General features: G+C 37.5%; 1 protein-coding gene across 1 annotated transcript; it reads right to left on the bottom strand.

The window, feature by feature from the left end:
• Positions 1-14808: 14808 nt before the first annotated feature.
• LOC148035064 (uncharacterized) lies at positions 14809-16422 on the bottom strand. The gene has a single exon (XM_087679974.1). The coding sequence runs from the start codon at positions 16131-16133 to the stop codon at positions 15018-15020; it is 1116 nt and encodes a 371-aa protein (XP_087536100.1). The 5' UTR covers positions 16134-16422; the 3' UTR covers positions 14809-15017.
• Between the last annotated feature and the right edge of the window lie 6722 nt (positions 16423-23144).

Genomic DNA, 23144 nt, shown 5'->3' with positions numbered 1-23144 from the left:
AATGCTCGAACAACTTTCTCAAGCTCTCGCTCCTTGGCTTGCTTTTGTGGGGCTGCGCCTCTAACAAGGGAGCCAAACCCTTGCTTCCTTCTTTGAAGAAAAAGGAGGAGAGAGTAGGAGGGGTAGATCCCATCACAATCAGGAGAGAGAGATCCGTTGTGGGAGATCTCTAGTTCTGGTGACGATGCATATGTAGTCCGAGGGGATTCCAGGAGATCCATGACATGATGGTAGAGGGGAAAGCCAGCAATGGTAGGGTAGGAGAACTGCGTCTTTTTGTTCTTCATCTTCTTGTTGTTCTTCTCGTGATCTATTTGCTGCATCTGCTTGCAAAAACCCATATGCTGCTCTACTGATTCTCTTTCTCTATGTCTAGTAGGTAGTCGATGAAAATGCAAATGAATAGCTTCGACAAAACCAGGGTCATGAATTGCATCATTGCCTGCATCTTTGAGCTGTCTGATGATCTCATTGCAGACCTCTGTTTTCCTCCCTTGGTGTTGCTTGGTAGGAGAAGCTTCACGGCTACGTCTCTCAGGCTTAGCTGATTCTACTTCCATCTGCATATACTCTCTCTCTCTCTCTCTATCTCTGTCAATTGATGGAGGCAAAATAAGGCACTTATGCAGCACGCTTTTGTTAAATCGGCTGCTTCCTCCTTCTCGTTGTCTCTTCTTTTGTCTCTCTCTTCTTGATGCGCAGGATGAATGATGCTGATGTTGATGTGTTTGTGGAAGTTGTTGCTGCTGCATAGGTCGACATGCAATTGATGGTGGTATCACTTCCTAGACATCATCCCATGCTCCAATAGACCCGGTGATGAAGCGATTGGGGTTGATTCTTTCGCCTCAGCATGGCCCAACCTCAGTGCCTCATCATCACTCTCCCTTCTTCTTCTTCTTCTTCTCTTCATCCCCCACCGCAAGGCTGAAGACGTAGATAGGAAAAATGAAAAGCAAAAGGGCCAAGAGATGGAGTGATAAAGGGCAAAGGGCATGGAACAAGGAGAAGGGGGGGAGATAGGAAGGGGCTTCTTATTGCGACCCCTGCATGCCTATGCCCTTCTATTCTTCTTCTTTGTATTCTATTTCCTCTCCTCTAATGCTGTATTTCCACCAGCACCTTCTACGCTTAATGTTGCACTTGCAATACTTATGTCTGATTCATTTTTTTTGTCTCCCCAGGCATATCGTCTTGCTTCTTATCAGGATAGCAATTCGGGCCGAACATTCCCTCTTCTTCTTCTTCCTCTTCCTCTTTTGCTTGCCATGAATTTTAGTGTTTTTACATTTTCACTATTGGGCTCGCCGCATGGAGAAGAGGAAGATGAGAAATATACTATTAAAATGATATAGGACTGAATAGCAGTCACTGTCGTGCCTTCTCTCTCTCATCCATGGCATCCCTATAGATTTAATGGAAACAAGCCATGGATGTTCTCTACATCATCCAACTCTCTCTTTATCTCTTTTCTTCTCCCTTCTTCTTCTTTCCTTAGTAGGGTACAACTCTCTCTCCTCTCAACCAACAAATTCGTGATATCAAGAAGCCATCGCTCTCTTTGTACTTCTCACTTTATACTATTGTTCTCCTTCTTGTCCTTTGTGATTAACTATGCAAGGATTTCATCCATGAAGAGGAAGCCACTTCTTAATTCTTCTTTCTTTGAAGAGCAACCCCCCCTCTTCCTTTTTTAGATTAGTCTCCTCTTCCTCCTTTATCGTTAAAAGAAGAATTCCACTTCTTCTTTTTCTTGGCACTGTGGGTGTGCCAAAAGCTTCTCCTTTCAATGTTGCAGTAGCATACAATCACCCTCAAGTTGTTGAGATTAGCTTCTTCCTCGGCTGCGCACCAAAATGACAGCAACCCTCCCACGAACATAATCAACCACAAAACCAGGGACAAAGCACACAAAATCTATGTGTATGGCTTTGCCATTAATCTCAAAAACTAAAAAGAAACCATAAATCTTCCACTTAATAATGAACAAATTCGTTATCTTCATCATCTTCATCCATAGCTTCAACCATTATGCAAGAACAAAAGGGAAAAGAGAAATTTCTGCACAAAAGACAAAGGAGAGAGGAGAGAGAACAACTTTTGCACCACCAAAAAGGGAATATGCAATTGGACAAGAGAGGGAAGGGAAAGAGGCACATAACCACTCGTGCACTCCCCCCCACCTCTTCCCCAAAAAGCACACCCCTTCGTATTTTTATTATTTCTTTGAAACTTTGATACATTTGATATTATAAGGCCTTTGGCCTTTAATTTTGAGTATTCCTACCCTTCACCAATGCATGCACGTAACACTTTTGTGTATACCATTTATTTATGATGGATGTGGATGTGGATGTGGATGTGGACCCCTCATGTAAGTGTGTATTTTAGTGATTTTGTAACAATGTAGTATTATTCTCTTGACAAAAAATGAAACTATGATGCATGCTTGGATTCTTTTGTGCCTTGTTTTTATGCTTCTTTTGGGTGTCACCATTCAACATGATCCAAACACCTACCTATCAATACCTTTGTTGGGATTGAATGCCATTTCCAACATCAAAGGTATTGATTATGGTAATGACATTAAGAGAGGATGAAGGGGACCTTTGTTATTTGGCTTCCCTAGCATAATATCAAGGAAGAAAGTAGACATGTTCCTCCACAGGGGATTCACTCTTGACAAAGGAAAAATTGTCACTTGTGAGTGATGAGTTTTAAAATACCCCCATTTACAGCTTATACAAGAGTAATTTGATCCCGTTTTCATAATGATACAAATGTATGATCAAATTTATTTGTACTCCTTTCTTACATAATAGGTTTCACATGGTTACCATAATATCATTTACTACCACAGATAAGGGATCAATTAGCTTCTACTAATTTTTATGCTTTAATAGTGCTATTATGAAATATAAAAGTAGTGCAAGTATTAGAAGTTTAATGATAGACATTGAATTCACTTTTTGGGAAAAAGTTAAATTGTGTTTTCAATGCAACTAGCAAAGCATTAAGAAATGAAGGCCTTTCAAGGTCACAGAAGCCTACCCCTTATGTATACACTTATGTACATTTTGCAAAAACCATCAAAGTAAATGTAGTGACGACCATGTCTTCATTCATTTTGGGAGCCATTTTCTCCTTGGAGCTAAAGGCAAAAAATTGAGCTAGGAAAACCCAATCTCACTTACTGAAAGTTGATTGTTAGTTTCTTAACAAAATCAATGTTTAGCAATTCATATTACCATGAACCATCCAAAAAAGCTACCTAATAAGCAAAGTGAATGCTATGATAACAATCTCTTCATCCATTTTGGGAGTCATTTTCTCCCTACAGCTAACAAGCACAACTTTGAGTTAGGAAAACCCTAATCTCACTTACTAAAATTAGATTGTTCTTTTGCCAAATTTTCACTTATTAAAAGTTGGTTGTTTTTCTACCATGAGTGAGACTTCATTCAGGAAAAAATGAAAAAGGTAAAACATGAACCAAATGAATGCATTGATGATAGTGATACATGCTAGTAATAGGTCATTGAGTGAGAGAACCAAAAAACAAACATGTTGGCTATCATCTATTGTGAATGGAGCCCAACTTGACACATACTATTTTCTTAACATAAGCAATGTTTAAGTAGTTTTGGTGCCATGAAAATCGACAAAAACCACCTTAACCAAAATGAATGCAAAACAAGAGCCCTGTCTTCATTTGTGTTGGGAGCCATTTGCTTCCTAAATGCTAAATGGCATAGAATTAAGTTAGAAAAATCCCACACACACACACACACACACACACACACACACACACACACACACACACACACACACACACACACACACACACACACACACACACACACACACACACACACACACACACACACACACACACACACACACACACACACACACACATTGCCTTGGGCTCTTTTTGCATAGCCCCTAGTTATATTTCTATTTTGGAAATTATTATTCCAAGGCTTATTTTTTCTTGGTTTGGATTGGAGTTCATGTACAATCAGTCTTGCTCTTATCAATGCGTCTTGGAGGTCAAATGGATGCATTGCTTCAAGCCATGTGTTTAGGGGATCATCCAATCCGTGGAAAAACTTGAATACTTGCTACGCAATATCCATAGATGGTGCATACTTGAGAAGTGTTACAAACTTCGAGTAATAGGTTTTCAGTGTCATTCCAAGTTGCTTTAGACCAAAGAATTCATTCATCTTTTGTGTGTGGTATGCTGGCGGGAGATATTGGCCTCGCACTACATCCTTTAATACGTCCCAACTAACAGACACTTCAGAGATTCCTTGGTCTTTACATCATTGTTTCCACCAAATTCGAGCTTCTCTTGTCAGTTTTAACTTACCAATCATTGCTTGATTAGCTGGGGTAATTCTAGCAGCAATGAAATAATCTTCCATGGACTCGACCCATATTTTCGCTTTAGCCTCGACGTTTTTGCCTTGGCCATCAAACTCAAGTGATTTGATTTGCTTAAGTAGGAACTTCTTTTCTTGGATCTCAGCCACATTAAGGGTAGGAACAACTTCCTGTGGTATCATAAGATTGTCTCCAGTCAACTCTACAAATGTTATCATACAATTTACTCGTATCTTTCAAAAAGAAAAATCATTTCAAAAGGAAAGAAATACTTTATATTAAATTTCCAAGGAAGGTTACATCATGATAGAGTTTTTTGAATTAAACTTAAGGAATCTAACCATGGATTTCACATATCTACTGACTCGTAAGAACGAGGGTTTCTTTTTTTGAATTATTCTTAGTTGCTAGAATGGCAACCGATTTCTCATACAACGGATAGACAAAACAATTTTTTTCGTTGTAGGGGAAACATACATGGTTTATTTGGGATGGTTGGTTATTTGGGACAGATGATTTCCCTAATACAATCTAAGCATGGGTAATAATCGGGCTTTGAAGAATGGATATCTAAAAATTGGTACTTTAAAGGAATATTAGGAAGCCCATCTTTGATGTAGTTGTAGCGTTTTGAGCGACCAACAACCATAACTCGGTTCACTGAGATGATCTTTGTTACTTCCTCATAAACATATCGATTTGGTTTAACCTCTCGGCCTCTAATGAATAAAGTTGAATTCATTCTGGCTCCATGGACTAAATAAGCATTCACGACTTTAAGGTTTTCTATCCATCTTATCCTCTTCAAATTGGTCTGAAGGAAGGCAATACGGTTTGTGTCGATATAACAATATCCACCACTTATCATCCAGCGTCTTCCTCGGTATAGTGGAGAAGGATCATAGATATGATCCAGAATCCACATTACTTACATTCTCCATCCATAATCCGCAAAATGCATTGCCGATGTAAACATTGCTCTCGGAAGACTAGGAATCGCTCCCAATCTTTGTCTCTCTAGGTAAGATTAAAAAAACACATATCAGCAAGAGAAGGGGAAAACAACTCATATCTATGGCTACAATTACCAAGTTTTTTATTTCTTTTGGCTCTAATACCGGTTGTAACATATCTGCCTTGATTACTGACGAGTAACATTTTAATAGTTGCTTAGAGTTTACCTTCCAGCCATTGCTATCCGTACTCTAATAAGAATGATTAGATTTTGTCCCCAACTAGTTAACCCTAGGTCTACCCCACAGGGGAATTGTCTTGCTGTTACCCAATGAAAATCAACCTGAAGGTTCCTAATTGACCTAACAGTCACCTATCACCAACTAACTCACATCTTGAGGTGTCCTTTGAGAGGCTTCTTGTTCGGAAGGAGTGACTGCCATTACCCTTGGCTCATGATGTACAACGCTTTTTTCCAGTAGTAGCAGACTAAGGATTTATGAAATCCCTAGCAGTGTTCTGGCACAGCTGCCGTACCTTTCCCCTAAGATAATTTACCGTTGAGTTCTAAGACCAAACCCTAGGTAAGTCGGAGAATCGGCCCTTCCTAGAGTTTCTTCCTACCGTTTGTTTTTGGGGAAACCTCTCGGCTAACCGAGACCACCCTACCATAGGATTGGATTCATCAAGAATCCATCCACTCGCTTCCCTTAATGAAGTTTCTTAGTTATTTAATTACCTACCACATTACGTGAAACATATATAAATAGCTTCATTAATTTAAAATCCCTTTATGAACAGCTCTTCGTTTGCATAATTTACTCATGGACATACAATCATAATTAAAAAAATTCATTGATAATATTCCATAATGTGTGTTCTCCTACCCATACAGAAGAAAAATTACAATTTCACGTGCTGCCTCATCCGGTATATCTGCACGTCACCAAGATCAAATCCACCTATAGCTAGTGTTTTTAGGTGTCCCAAGTAGAACTCGGGTCATACAGGGGACCAAGTAGTTCCTAGGCGCATAAAGGATCCCCTTGGCACCCTATATGATCCCTGTTGGGAGACCTCTCGCCATCGGAGTCAGTCCATGCATCCACAACGGTCAAAACATCCCCTCTTGGTATGGGAATTCAGTACCTATCCTTGGGGGAGGTATGGGCTCCTCAATTTTTATCTATTCCAATACTAATTCAATCAAGATCTAATCTAGAAAATCACAAACAAGATTGATGTCTTCAAGAAATTATGACTTCAAACAATTTCTGGTCTTTAAAATCTTCTATCAAAGCTTCTAGATTAAAACTATATCCTTGACTAATTTCTTCAGTATTTCGTTCTTAATAAATTCGTCTTGAAAATTTCCTCATGATTTCTCTTAAGTTCTAGGTTTTTGTAGTTTTTCTAACAGTTTCTAGCCTATAAGATATTTTAATAATTTACCAAGTGAATACTCTAAGATCGCAATATTTCTTAAGAGACTTATCTTATTTCTATTGAATTCGGATAGAAATTTTTAGAAAAACCTGTGGTATCGCGATTGGTAAAGGGCTTTTATCTGCGCTCGTGATCTCATTAATGGCTCCCGTGCTCGCAACTCCAATCGTTGATTCCACGTTAATAGGGCCACTCTCTATTTGTGCTTTTGAATTCCTTCTCCATGATGGATATATGATTCATAGAAGAAGAAGAACATGGTAGTAATACCGACTAGCAAAGGTGTAAGACTCTTGATGATGATGATGGTTCTTGCGGGATTCAATGATGAAGGCCTCGCGGATGGTTCTTCTCATTTCATGGAGAGCAATACTTCTCTCTCTCCTAGGCAAGTAAGGGTAAGAACAAGAGTAGATCTTTCTCTAGTATAGAGCAAGAGCAAGAGAATAGGTATGATCTCTCTCTCTCTAGTAGATGGAGTAGGGACGAGAGTAGAGGTATGACTTCTAACCGGATTGATAAAATAGGATAGAGTTCTTCAACGTCTTCTATTCTCGGATTAGAGTAGAAGAGGATGAGAGACCTTCAGTGTATCCCCTCCTTGGGTTGAATGGAATAATATCTCCTTGTCTCGTGAGTAGAGTCTCCTCCTCTCGAAGAGACGGAGTAGTCTCCTCGTCTTGGAATCGCGGAATAGAGTCTCCTACTTCTCGATCAGCATCTCATTCTCATCAAGATTGCTCTGTTAATCTCTCTGGTTATCTCCATGCCCTCAATTTATAGTTTTGTAGGGGGTCGCTGATCAAGCATGTTGATTTTTCTTTACGTGATTTTTTTTTTTTGGGGGGGGGGGGGGGGAGTTATTATCCCTCCTAGTTTGCAACGCGATGGTGCTAATGTCCGCAATGAGGAGGATGCTGATGTTGATGTTTGCGATGATGAGAACGTTGTTGATTACATCGACGTTCGTCAAGCTGTCAATCATTTTTTTCTTTTTCTTTTTTTTTGACAAAAAAAAAGCTGATGTAAAAACACTACACCTAAGCAGGCCAAGGCATTTAAGGAATAGAATCAGCGTGCTCAAAAAGTTATATACTAGCCTCCCATCAGTGTTTTAGACAATATGATTGGGCATATATAGGATACAAATAGTCCTACAAAAGCATGAAATAACCTGGTCAAACTATTTGGTACAAATACCAAAGCTAGAAAGTTGCAATTGAGGTCTGAGAAATAATATCAAGCAATTTGGAGGGCTTGGGTGAGGAGTACAAGTAGTTTCAAACCTCTGCTAATACAAGAGACACCATTCTTAATTTTGTAGTTTTAATATCTATGTTGATATTAAAAGAGAAAAATTTGAGACGTATTGCATCTTCATCACAAAGTAAGAATAGTTCAGAACATGTTCTTTACTCTAACATAAGTACAATAAAGGTCATGGTGGTAGAGGTTGCAATGGTGGCTATTATGTGCAAAATTAGGGGCAATCTCATGACTCACAAGAGCAGTCATGTACAGATGGTAAAGGCTAATATCAAGATAAGGGAAGCCATAGAGGATGTGGTAGACAAAAAGCAAGTTATGATAATAGATAATGCTATACTTGTTGTCAAAAAGTTCATATTTCATGTGATTGTCTAGAAAAGAGAATATGTGAAAATAATAGAAATGGGAGAAGACAACATCTACTAGTAATAATTAGGTTGATAATGAGAAATTGTTTATTATGCAGCATATGATGAATTCAATAAATGCACATACATCAATGTAAGTAATACCGGATGATGTATGGCATGTGGATTCGGGTGCCTCCAACCATATAACGTCTCATGGAGGATGCTTTAGAGAAATGAAAAATCATAAAATGCTTGGTTTTGTGGAAACATGTAACAATAAAATACATCCTATTACTCATGTTTGGAGTGTCTCATTATTTGTGTAGGATGAAAAGTTAAGTGTTTGGTTGATGTGATGCATGTGCCTAGTATTACAAAGAACTTGGTTTCTATTGAGCAAATGGTTGAGTAGGGATTGCAAGTAAAGTTCAATCGGAATGGCTACTTTGTGGAAGATTTCAAAAAAGTATGTAAACTGGTTGCAAAAGACAAGCATGTGGGAAGGATATTTACCTTGGATATGAATGTACTTGAGCTTATGACTTTTATGTTTGCTAATATTGACATTTGGCATAAATGTATTAGCCTTCTAAATGTGCAGCAATTAAAATATATGCAGTCACATGAAATTGTGACAAGCTTGCCTAAGTTCAAAGTGGTTGATATATAGAAAGTGTGTGAGGCATGACAATTCGAAAAATAGGTGTCATACATTTCCTCATGATAAACATGCAAGCATGCAATTATTTATTATTGTACATTGAGGTGTATGGGTCCTACAAATTCTGCATCTATGGCTAGATGTTAGTAATTATGTAATATTTATTGATAATCATACAAGGAAGGTATGGATATACTTCATGAAGGAGAAAAGTGAGGTGATCTCTCAATTTTACAATTTCAGAAATTTTCTTGAGAAACAAATACATGTATAGATTAAGTACTTGAGGTCAAATGGAGGGAGAGAGCATCTCTCCAATGAATTCAGTAATTTTTTGAAACAACATGGAATTTAGAGGTAGTTAACATGCACGTACACTTCGCAAGGAACATAGTGTTGTTGCTGAAAGGAAGAACATACACATTGCAAAAATTGTGTGAGCCTTGATGGGGCTGAAAAGAACACGCCTCATTATTATTGGACTGAAGATGCCTCTACAGCTATGTATATTATGAACAGAACTCCCACTACTCTAGTGCATGATGTGACACCAAAAGAGAATTTTATTGATAAGAAACCATATTTGTCACATATTAAGGTATTTGGATGCATTGCATATGTACATGTTCTTGCTGAGCTAAGAAAGAAGTTGGATTGAAAAGCTAAAAAGTGTGTATTTGTGGGCTATTCCCTTGAGCAAAAGGGTTGCAAGTACATGCAGTTTACAAGTGAGTATAGATGTTGTGTTTGATTAGATGAGCAATTGGTATGCTACCGAAAAACATGTTATTGTAGATGATGGAAAAGAAAAGGTGATTGCAAAAAATGTGGCTCCATAGTCATAGACATTGAGTGGGCCAAAAGAGTCATTTTCTTGTAGTCTATTGAGAGACCATGAAATGGCAAGTTGTGTGCGAGTCATATATTCCTACAAGGCCTAAAAATGTATCACACAAGGGAAAATAAAAGATCGTTGCTTCACTTGGTATACCAAATGTTTCTGCAAGCTATTCACATGTAGATGGTGAGTCTAATGGCTCAAATCAAAGTATGGATGAGGAGTTTGGTATTCTAGTTGTTTGTATACTTGGGTAAGGATAATCAAGGTTGATGCAAAACGATCATAGAGTGCTCCATAAGTGCATAGATCAACGAGAGTAAGGTAGCTTGATTATCTATTTGGCTTTGATGGTGATGCCAACATCACTATTGGGCAAGAGATCAAGACTAATCCTCCCCCCTAGTTGTTGCCCCCTTGCACCCAAGGGAGAGGTGATGAGTGAACTTACAAACCGGTCAACCCATACATATGAACAAGCTTTTATGCATAAGGTGTAAAAATATGTGGATGGGAAAGAAAAGGAAAAATAAAGAAAGGTACGTGAAAATGACATTGTTACAGGAGCATGGGTTGTTGCAGAGATAAACTACTAAGTGGACAGAAAGAGAGAGGGAGGGGGAGGGGTTACTTTGATGGATGACTCAAAAAGAGAGTCCAATACAAGCTTTGGGGGTGACAATGAATTTTATGTGGATTGAGATGAGAAATTGGATTGTGCTTACTCTTATGTGGAGAGAGAGAGAGAGAGAGAGAGAGAGAGAGAGAGAGAGAGAGAGAGAGAGAGAGAGAGAGAGAGAGAGAGAGAGAGAGAGAGAGAGAGAGAGAGAGAGAGAGAGAGAGAGAGAGAGAGAGAGAGAGAGAGAGAGAGAGAGAGAGAGAGAGAGAGAGTGTGTGTGTGTGTGTGTGTGTGTGTAGGATTTTTCTTGGCTTAATTTTGTGCCATTCAGCATCTAGGGAGCAAATGGTTCCCAACATGAATGAAGAGACGTCTATCATTACATTCATTTTGATTATTAGGTAGTTTTGTGGATAACCAAATTTTACATTAATCTTCAATGTGTAGTTCAAAAAAGATACAAGATATCTTCTATACCTTTTATCTAGAATTTTCAAGGATTCATTATTGCCTCATAGTTATAAGGGTCCCTAGAAAGATCATATACTTGAAGCATACGAAGAGTTAAGCACATCTCTACACTATGGTTTATGGTTTAGTTAGCATGCCTAAATACTACTTATTCCCAAAGTCATCAACATAACTATTCTTGACCTTTTGACAAAAACTCTTCAAACAACTTAGGTTGTTCTTACAATATCTCCATAATATTGCAATAATTGTCTTTTGCTTCTCATCACTAAAACTTTAGTGTTACACTCTTCCATTCTTTGTGGCACTATGTCGAATACACAGAGAAAGATATCGGACTTGATAAGTAGAAAGGGGTTTAGAGAGTGTGAAAGGACTTGTAATCTAGCTATAATGGGGAAGCACAATCATAGAAATTGGATAGAAATATTCGACATATCCATAAGAGGCTTGACACACAAAGCTATAATTAGATAAAGTGACAACTCTCTCTGTGAGAGTTTAAAAGAAATAATTTCATTCAACTACATTGTGGCAGCAATCTCAAAAATAGATAGAAAATCAACTAAGTGACATCATCTTAGGGTTGTGTGTGTGTGTGTGTGGGGGTACGTTACATCAACTGTGGCAATTTTCTCCAGTAACTTTGGAGCATCAATATTATCTCATTCAATCTAGTCCCAATAACCTTTATCCATAATGAAATTGGTTAATCTAAACTTCTAAGCATGGAAGTTGTGCTTATCAAGCTTGTCACACAAAATCTCATTAAATCCCTCACACGTTGTGTAGCAAAGCCCACAAATCTACCATTGTCAATAACTTGCTAATTCAAGTAAACTATTACCCATGTTGACAACACATGTAATGTTTGATAGTATCCAAATATTGTTTGCCACACCCAATACTTCAAACTTGTTTGCAAAATGACAATATTTGTAGAGTTTGTAAATCTTACCAGATTAGCATATGAACAATCTCTCAAACTCCCAAACGAAGGATGAAAAGTGCATGAGATGAAATCTAACTGCACAAGCTTAGACCAAGATTTGTAACACTCCCTTGAGCACTTCAAGCTCACGAAGATAGCTCATCAATTTGAGATCGTATCAGAGAGATGTCCATAAGTGTACTCCATAATAGGGTTTCCTTGAAGACTCTTCTTCTTGTGGCTCACAACTCCTTACTTGAGTGATGCTCTAACATCATGAAAAGATAGGGAGAGAGAGAGAGGGAGATTAAGCTCTTGCAAGACATGAAACACACAAAGAGAATGCACACAAGATAAGAAGTTGAAACCCTAGTCTTTCTTCTTCTAGTTCTTGTTCATCACTATATGAGTCTACCAAGACTATGAGAGAGTACAATCCACATAATGTACAAGCGAACCATAGTGTGCTAAGTAGAAAGATGACTAGATAGATATCATATAACTTGGGTAGGTGGACTAATTGATGTCTAGCTGTAAAGCATTAATGGAATAATATGTCGACGTAGGTACCAACAATGTCAGTGATATGAATGCAAAAATGATCATCCACGTATGTGAGATGATGCTTGTGTTGAGCTTGATATCTCAACATATGCAAGAGACCAAGCTAAGGCCAATACTAGAAGAAAAAGGGTTTAACTAGATCATACCATGGTGAGTCATCAAGAAAGGAAAGAATAAAAAAACTTTACCATTTGGAAACATGGAAGGTAAAGTTGAAGTATTAAAGCAATCAGAATGTTTCAAGGGAAGCAAACTATGGATCACGGATAAACTTACACCAGCACAACTTAAAGCACAACCAAGGAAAATTACCAAGGTGAAGGCAACTAGAAAGGAGGGAAAATGGGCAAATTATCAAGGTGGCAAGTCATCATAAATGAGTTCAAAAAGCTTAAGAACGAAGTTACTTTTGGGACAAATGGGCAATTTATTGAGGCAGTGAATTCATTATAGAAGCAGTAAGTCACTTTTGGGTTTGATGTATGTATTAGTTAACTTTCATAGTTTTAATAGTTGGTTTTCTTTTTTATGCTTATGGTGCCTTGGTGTGGGTTTCTTTTTGTGCCAAGGAAGTCAATTATGACTAAAACCTTTAACTTTGTGTCTTTGTCCTATACACCTTCCAGGCATCCCAATGGTTGTCAATACATTGTTATTTCTTTCTTTCATTTTGTGTGTGTGTGTGTGTGTGTGCACGCATGTGTGTAAGAACTCTATGGTGATGTAATTTAGTTGCTTTTCTACTTCGTATTTTTGAGATTGCTACCAATAGTATAGTTGCATGCAATTATTCTTTTGAACTCTCGCACATAGAGTTGTACAAGCCTTTTGATAATTATATCTTTGTGTGTCAAGCCTTTTATGGACGTGTCAATTATTTTTATCTTATTTTTATGAATTTCCTTTCCCATTAGAGATGGATTACACACTCTTTCACTCTCTTTAAACCCCTTTCTACTTATAAAGTTGTATGGCTTTCTCTATGTTTGTCCTAGTGCCACAAAGAATGGAAGAGTGAAAGGTTGAAGTTAGTGATGAGAACCAAAAGATAGTGATTACTAATATTGTGGAGATATTCATGAAAGAGACATCTACCATGATTTTGATAAGTTAATCAAGTGATTATATCTAGAGTGCAAGGTACAATAAGTTTGACGAAACAGCCTAAGTTCTGTGAAGAGTTTTGCCAAAAGATCAAGCATGGTTATGTTGATGACTTCTAGAATACATAGTGTTTATGCACCCCAACTAAGCCACAGGTTGCAATGTAGAGAAGTGCTTAACTCTTCATGTGCTTCAAATTTATAACCTTTATAGGGAATCCTTGGAATTGTGAGGTAAGAATGAATCCTTGGAAATTCTAGATAAAGGGTAATCCCTTGTATCTTCTTAGAACTATACCTTGAAAATTATTGTGAGAAGTGGCGATCTACAATTGATGTTGTGAATCTTCTTTTTAAAAAAGAGGTAGCAATGCCATAGAACTCTCAAACCATAATTGTGATTTTTCATAAAATGGGCAATTGTCAAAGTCTAACCACTAAAATCATCCTTGGCACAATGTGTCATCAAAAGTCTAAGTCATCTACTATTAGGAACTTTTGTGTAGCATAGCAAAGCACAATGCAAATTGGTAGCTATGGCAATGAAAACTTCTATGTGAATAAGGAAATAGATGGCATGCAAGGATGATGCTAAAAAAAGCAGGTCAAGGATCTATCCAAACAAAATTATGTCTATATGTGAGATAAGATTAAATGCTTACCTAGATGAGGTGTTTTCTTTAACATACAAGAAAATGAAAAGGCTATTATTGGACCAATTTTCGTTGGTTTTCTACTACCTACCACTTTACAAACCATGGAAATTTTTCACTTGATTGTTGTCGAGGTAAGTGAACATTTAAATCAAGGTTTTAAATAATCTAACCATGAAACTATAAAAAACAAAAAATTTCCAAGAAATTGTTATTGTTTAATGCATGGCTATTGAGTGCTTTTGCCAACAAGTTATAGTATTTAACTATGGTTGCTTGTTATACTTAGATGCCATGCCTTCCTACATTGGTAAGGCAATATCAATTGATGCCTAAAGCAAACATGCACATGCACACAAGAGAGAGAGAGAGAGAGAGAGAGAGAGAGAGAGAGAGAGAGAGAGAGAGAGAGAGAGAGAGAGAGAGAGAGAGAGAGAGAGAGAGAGAGAGAGAGAGAGAGAGAGAGAGAGAGAGATGATGATGCAAAGATTTACATCAAACTAAAACTGTATAGTGCTTTATAGCATTAATGAACTTAATGTACTTGAATACGATGTAGATTCATGATTGTGGCCTAACTAAGCCCATGACCTCTTCTACTAGCAAGCAATGCATTAAATGGGAATGCCAAGATTGTAAAACGTTGTGTACAATATGTTGAGTGTGCCTTTACAAAATGCAAATGTGTTGCCCAAGTTGATAGTAAGGAAAGAGCTATTCATGGCACATTGTATGATGTGCACTGGAACATGTATTTAAGCCATAAGTCTTATTTTGAACGTTTTGTGTAGAGAGGGGAGTGATTGCTAACCATTGAGCCATAACTCTTGGACGAGAAGCCAAGGCAACCTAATAGACCTCGCTTATATGGCAAGAAGGTCCTCTTCTTCATTTGCTCAGCTTGGGCTCTTTGTGAAGTATAAAGAAGTTCATGTGGGGAGAGGGGATGTTTGGAAGAATACCATTCACTTGTTTTGAGAGGAGGGCTGACGATGCCATGCACGATCTTCCCATTAGCTTTGGGTCTGCCCACAACTTCCTCCTTGACTTTATCCCTGTCCTCTCTCTTCTTCAGGTATGATTTGTTGGTGGTCCCATCATCAAACCGAGTGTCGTGGAGGAGTTCCTTGAGGGTTTTTCGGAGCTTGGCTTTCTCATGGAGCATGACCAGGTGTGGCGATGGGCTCGACGGTCGAGGCCAAGGCTCTCGAAGTGCATCCTCCTCATTGTCGTCCATATGGAAGACCCTCAATGGGGACAGAGATCTTGCACGCCTGTACCCTCCTTCTCTGCCACGCCTGTGCTGCTGCAATTGCTGTGGAGTAGTACTTGAGGCCACCTCAGCGGCGTTTGCCGCCATGGCAGGCCTGCTTGCCTTGCTGTCCTCCACTTGGAGAGGGGTTTGAGGTGAAGAGACCGTGAAATTGGCCGAGCTTCTGAAATCAAAGTACCCACCGTCATCATCATCATCCTTCTTCTTCTTCTTCTTCGTCTTTTGCTGCTGCGAATTGGCTTCTTCATCAGCAACTGAAGAATTGGTCGGAGAGATTGCCCAAAGTGGCCTGATTTGGCCATTGCAGAAAAGCTCGTCTGCAGAAGACATGGCCGCAGACCCTCCGTCCCTCCCACCATCTCCTTCAGAATACCTTGAGCTGAAATCGAAGGTGTCTGAGAAGAAGGCCTCCTGCGATTCGACCCTGTGATGATGATCAGTTGCAACAGCAGCTACGTCCAAAACCCAATCGTGAGAGTGAGGCTGCGCATCAAGGTCCATGGCCCAGGTTCCTCTCACAGGGCTACAAGACATGGCCGTAATGCCGTGTGCTGGGCTGCAAGGGGCGCTCACGAAAGGAGTAGATGCGGAGTTTGATTGAAAATTTTCCATTTTCAGGAAGGAATTGAAGAAGAAGATTGGGGGGGGGGGGGATTCCGCTGGACTTGATGATGAAGGTGTTGCGTCTGGGAGCTTTATCGGTGGGTTCGATCCTGACGGTGAGAGTAGCAGCAGGATGATGATGTTTGTTGGTGTATGCAGCAGCTGATCCGAGAGAGAGAGAGAGAGAGAGAGAAGGGGGGGTGTGGGAGAGCAACAAAGGAAGAAGAAGATAAGGCACAGAGGTTTCGTTGGTGTGCAGGGAGAGAGATAAGTGAACGCGGCGGGGCTATTTGGAGAGAGAGAGAGTGTGTGTGTGTCTGGAAACAGTAAAAGCTTTGTTTGGACAAGGTCGCGTTCAAAATACCCTCGGGGGGGGGGGGGGGATTCTTCACACACTTTCAACCCATCTGAAATTGACATGTAGGAAGAAGGGGGTTCCCCCCACAGAGGTCGACACATGTCACAAACGTTGCGCTCTGCATTAAACGCTGCAAATCTCTTGTCTTGCATTCGCTTGAAGTAATGCCATAATTCAAAGCTCATTAAGCATTACAACAACATTGCCTCAATCTTCTTACAAGTAATGCCAACAAATTGCTCCATGGGTATGGGTGTGGGATCATGTACAACACCATTTATGTGATGTAGCTTTCCATAGTTGAACTTCTTTTCGCTTTGGAAGGCCTAACTTCAATAATTGAACCTTTTTTTTTCCTTTGAAAGGTCTCTCCACGTGCCCAATGACATTTGGACATCATCTTTTTTTTAAAATAAATGCTAAGAGAATATCAATATTATGAATAAAAGGTATTTACATAGCCTACTAAGAGGCGTCTTCAAGACATAATTGTCTTAGGCCTTTGCTAAGGCATCATCTTATTTGGACACCATCTTATTTATACACATTTGGTGCATATCATCTTATCACAGTGCACACCATCTTATTTATACACATTGACGTTATAGGTTGTCTAACAAAGGTCCCTAGGCATCTTTGTAGAAAATTTACACATGCATTGTACGTTGCATCAAACTTCATGTGCATATCCATTTTGGAGTCAAACCATCAATTGATTAGAGCTTTTTGTACTAAGATTCAGGATAATTACGAAACATGTGTAAGCACTAACTTTAATTTAATACTTGTTACACAAATTGTAAGGACAATGTAATGTACACTCATAAGTGAAGCATGCGAGTTAAATTTTAGTTGACTTGTGCCTCTCAGTTAAATCTTCAAGGTGTTATCTAGTTGATTAAGATCACCGCAAAGTAGCAAGGTGACAATATTAAGTGAGGCACTTACTTTGTTGATGCTAGACGAGCTAATTGAAGGCAAGGATAAGTAATAATTCTCCCCACATGAAAATTCATCTTTGAAAATTTGACTGGATCACAAATGAATTGTCTTATAAATAGCCACATTAGGGTCGCGAGATAAGGTATAATACAACAATAGATGTAAACTCCCCCACTTGTTTCATAAAGATGACAAAAAATAGAACTTGTTAAGAATTCATGTGCATGGATGGAGGGTTTAATAATTTTTCTTGTTGAGTCACTTTGAAATTCTAAAAACAAGATGTTTGTATAATTACTGATGTTAATTTATCTCTTAACTTTATTAATAACACAAGGCATTTAAGGGGTTTTGAGAGAGGGTGCGTGTGTGTTCAACATGACAAGGTAGGGATGAAGTAGAGAGCACTACTTAATGTTGAAGTTAGAAATTTTGAGATCTCAAAGGCAAGTCCACATCAAATGCCTTTCCCTTCAAGTTTCACCTTGTAACGCCTACTAATCTTAATACTCAATTTTTAAACACCTACTAGTCGTAATACTCAATTTGTAAACATCTTTCCCTTCAAGTTTCATGTGTTGTGAAACCTAGTAGTCTTAATACTCAACTTTGTAAAAATAATTTGGAACAAACATTCATGTGAGAATCATTTGTTAAAAAAAACTTTTAGAAAGGGCATGCCTATGCAAGAATCTTATATAATCATGTGCAAGAACCTAGCATAGATTGTAAATCTTAGTCTACTCTTTGCACAAACACCAATTTCTTGGATAAAATTTGTGGTACATCACATGTACACATTTGTCATGTCTTATATTTTCCAATAGGTGAAGGAATGTTCAACAATTCAAGGTATACATACTTAAAGGCCAATAAGGATAGGTTGGTTTGACAATTAAATTATGAAAATGGATATGAACACAAGTATTGATCCTTCTTGTTTGAAAGTAGGTTTATGGAGTATTGGATAAGAATCAAGGGTAAAAGCTTCTCTAGATAGAAAATGTTGAGGCAACACTCCATAAATACATTAAAAGTTGCCTCTCTTTTTCCATTCTTCATTAAGTAAAGTAATATTAAAAAGTTTAATATTGATTAAAATGAGATGTACTTATTGGCTCTTATTTATTTGGATCAAAGAATATTAAGTATTGAGGATTCTATATGAAAATATCATCTAAGTTATAACTTTGAAACATTATTTCCATATGTAAAATTTAATCATGTAGAAGTAAAACTAGTTTTGTAGAAAACAACATATTTTGTGATGTTCTTGGAACCTTTTCAAAATCCTTGTGCTCTTCAATGGTAAAGCTTATTTTGTGACATCCTAAGTTCATGGCCTAGCAATTGAGACTTGGGCTATGGGTTCAAGTATGGCTAGGTGGACCACTTGGTTGGACACGTATGTTCACATGAATGTGTCATGAAAACCTAAAGCTTTATAATGGGACCTCATGTGAAACTGCTCTTAGGACCACTCTAATACTTGGAACATAAACAATACTATATATGGATTGTATTGATTAAACACAAGCAACAATGGAGAAACTTAAATGAAAAACCAATTGCATTTAGTGACTAGTCGTGATCAAGGAGTCTCTGTAGGGGTTTAAAATGATTAATTAAGATATCTTAAAAATTAGTAGAAGGTCAAAATTAGAGTATGATAAGAAAGAGGTTAGCAGTCATCACTATCTCTTAAAAGAAATCACTATCTCTTCAAATAAAGACTAATTTTTGAAAGCATCAAATTCCTTTATTGTTAGGATAACTCGAAAAAAGTTGAGAAGTTCAGCAATACTTTTTAATACATTGCATAGATTCACCTACTTTTGTGATTGGCTCCATTCACACAACCCTTTACAAGCACAATGGTGTTGACTTGCACACCTCTCTCTCTCTCTCTCTCTCTCTCTCTCTCTCTCTCTCTCTCTCTCTCTCTCTCTCTCTCTCTCTCTCTCTCTCTCTCTCTCTCTCTCTCTCTCTCTCTCTCTCTCTCTCTCTCTCTCTCTCTCTCTCTTGTTGGAACAAGTTTGCACCTTCTAGAAGTCATTTTTACTTTGTCACTTTTCATTTCACACTCATCTTTCTAGCATATCCATATGGAGTAGCTAAAAGCATTAAGTCATATCACCCATCCAACATGACCTACATCAACATCCAACACGACTTACATTGACTTTGTCACCATCTATTGGCTATAATAGTGAAGGTAGTGGCTTTCACTTGGGCCAACTAGCCAAGCTATAACATATGAGAGATTCTTTCTTTCTAGGTGATGAGACTACCATGATTACCTAAGCCTCAAATACATAGCAGTTTCTTTGACCCATATTTATGGAAGTGTTTGTAAAAAAGTAGTCCTATACTTTTTAAAAAATAAATTCTTACTTTCAATGTGGTAGATTTGAGATCATTTTTTTGAAAGCAAACCCTATTCACCTTAGTGTAGAGCATAATTAAGGATAAGATGTTGCAAAGGTGCAACATAGTAGGTTTTGAACCAAAGAAACTTGACAAGTCACACACCATCACCCAACAAATCCCAACTAATTACATTGCTACTTGTTGGTAAAACCCATTTATTCTTAGATGCCACAAAGTTAGAATAATGCATTCATTTCTCATAAGCATTTGTGTTAGTGACTGCTTTGAGATGTGTTGATGTTATGATGAAGCAACCAAGGTGTAACCATCTTCAATTCTTTTGACAAACTCTTAAGTTCATTAAAAATAAAAATGGTACAATATGATGTACAATGGAGGTGATTAATCACTTCATCTACTCCAAAGCCCCATATTTCTAGGTACAATGACACAAAAATATAGCTCATGCTACTATAATAGGTTGATTTTATATTATAATGAAGCGCCTTTTAAGTTGTTTTAGAACTAGGCGACCTTGAATGGTGGCAAAATGACATTTAACTTCCTTCTAAAGCTACCTGTGGACATTCGTTCCTTGTGAAGCTAGTTGTTAGGCACATAAATAGATAACTAGCTACAATAGACCTAGTCATAACTTAGCAAGGCTTTGACATAAGCCATAACTAGTAATGTAGATTCATAGCTAGATAGTAGCTGGCATCATTCTTCTTGGCTACATGTGGACATTAGCCCTTTGTGTAGTTGGTGGTTTGGGTACATGGAGCTATCTAGAGAATATGGAGAATGGGGAACTATTGTAAGGAAATCTATATTGTATTATTCCTTGTGAAGCTAGTTGTTTAGGCACATAAATAGATAGCTAGCTACAATAGACCTAGTCATGACTTAGCAACAAGCCTTTGACATAAGCCATAGCTAGTAGTGTACTTGCATATCTAGAGAGTAGCTATACCCTTCTTTAGACCTAGAAAGATCTAGTAGATACTCATAACTACTTGTGTTGCTGAGCAGCAACAAACTAGTTATCATTCATGTTCCTAGTTGTTAGTTGCATGTGGACATTAACCCTTTGTGTAGCTATTGGTTTGGGTAAATGGAGCTATTTAGAGAATACATGGAGAATGGGGAACTATTGTTAGGAAATCTATCTTGTATCATCAAATAAAAAATGCATATTTTAGGACATCTTCTCATTTTCACAACAAAAGCATGATTTTATTTTCACAACCTCCTACAAAATTACCTTAAAGATCACAACAAAGCATTGCTTTATCTTCACAACCTCTTCACAAACAAGGTCATGTCACAATAAATCCATCCTTTTGAATGGACATTCATAAGATTACATAGTCTTCATAGGGTATTTCTCACCATATCTCTCCTAACAACATAACCTACTCTGGCAAATCTTGATTTGCATTTTGCAATCACTCCCAATCTTCTAAGTATGATAGAGTGATCAACAATCTTCCATCTTTATCTTGTAGACACTTTAGAAAGACACCATTCTAACAAAAGGACACCAAATCCTTCACAAGACCTCTTTGTGTCTCTATAGTTGACACTATCACTTGGAATTTTTACTTAAGTCTTTAGCAAGTCTCCACCACTTGAGCTGCTAGCTAGAAAATGACCCTAATCTATTCATATACAATAGCCATTAGCCACATATATAATTATTCTATAAAATCAACAAATAACCTCATAGATTGCATCAAACAATCAAAATTCATAGGTAAGACACAAATCAAGTCTCGATGCAATATATGTAGTCCATACATATCCTCAATATAAGCGTCTAGATTCTAGCAGTATTCTTATAGAGGCCAAAAAAACAAAAAAAAACACAAAAATAATGAAAAAATAACTCAACACATGAAATATAAATGCATTGAAAAATCTAGGCTCCAACTATCCACAGAAAACCATCTTAGAAAGGCCAAGATAATATCACAAATCACACCTTGAAGCTCGTAAAATACATTCTAGTGTGGAAAACATAAAAAATATATTCAATTGCCAATCATCTAAAACCCTTAACATGCCTCCACGCTTAGAAAAAGAGTGTCCTTGTGGCCCATTAAAAGAGGGGTTTGAAAATGAAATTTTCTAGCCCAACTAGCGACCACTCAACATAATCTTGAGGCTTTCCTTGTTAGACATACACTCCCAACCAAACCCTCTACTTTAACTATAGTACAATCTAGTTCTAGAACATAAGTCTTAAATCAACCACTTAGGAAAAACAATGAACCTTTGACGATTAACTAAACAACCAAAAGCTTGAAATAGAAAACTAAATGATTTGAGAGCTTTTGATTTATTTCTCTAGATCAATAGACTTTCATAGCACACTTATCTATTAATAGTGACACCTTTATATTCGATCAATATATACTCACTTTCCAAGCCCTATTGATCTCTAATGCATCCATCTCTTTATCCATTTCTATATCCAATGAGCATGACAGACAGCTTCCTTAAAACAAGTGGGCTCAACATCCTCAACTATCTTTACCATACAAGCATAATGGTGAGCAAATATTTCAACAAGAGCCTTGAAAGTTTTGAATGACTCAAACACTTTACACTTGTCCTTTATGAAATATACCAAAAGTTTTCAAGAGTAATAATTAATGAATGTAATAAAATACTTACTGCCACCAAGAGATACATTTTGGGTAGGCTTCCAAATATCTATATGTACAACATTAAGTATACTCTTGAATACATCCTTGTCATGTAAAAGTGGTTGCCTTACGTGCTTTCCAAATTAACATACTTCACAAAATTTATGTAATTCTATACCTCCTCTGAATGTAGGTAAACATGTAACCAAAACTTTGGGCTGCATTAATTTTAATCTTTGTAGATTTGCATGTCCAATAAACTTTGTCATATTTCAATGTCTGCAACCACACCTTTGCCTTTAGTATATATAACAACATTTATAGTAGGAATTTCAACATTCAAAGTAAACATGTGGCCAACTCTGCTTCATTTTGCAACCAATTTGCACTTATTATCGAAATCTTCAATAAAATAGCAACTCTAACATGTAGCCCTTGCTCTACCATTTGACCAATTGATACCAAATTCTTTGTGACATACAACATATATATTACATCTAATAGATACCATGTTTGACCATAATTGTATAAGGACAACGAAACTTTTTTAATATGTAAAATTGGATGATATGAATCATCACATGTCTCTACATAACTTGGACTTTGTAAATCTTGCATCTCTTCAAGCCATTCAACACAGTCGATCATATGATTAGATGCACCTGAATCAATATACTATACATAATCACATATCCCCTT

This window comes from Lygodium microphyllum, chromosome 6, assembly GCF_053477565.2.
Source record: "Lygodium microphyllum isolate KBCC chromosome 6, Lygodium_microphyllum_v1.1.10, whole genome shotgun sequence".
Taxonomy (NCBI): domain Eukaryota; kingdom Viridiplantae; phylum Streptophyta; class Polypodiopsida; order Schizaeales; family Lygodiaceae; genus Lygodium; species Lygodium microphyllum.
Note: the sequence above shows the minus strand (reverse complement) of the source record. Positions and strands in the feature narration are given on the sequence as shown.

Bases quoted from the DNA above. Each gene is read 5' to 3' on its own strand.
- LOC148035064 (XM_087679974.1), bottom strand. From the start codon at position 16,133: ATGGAAAATTTTCAATCAAACTCCGCATCTACTCCTTTCGTGAGCGCC.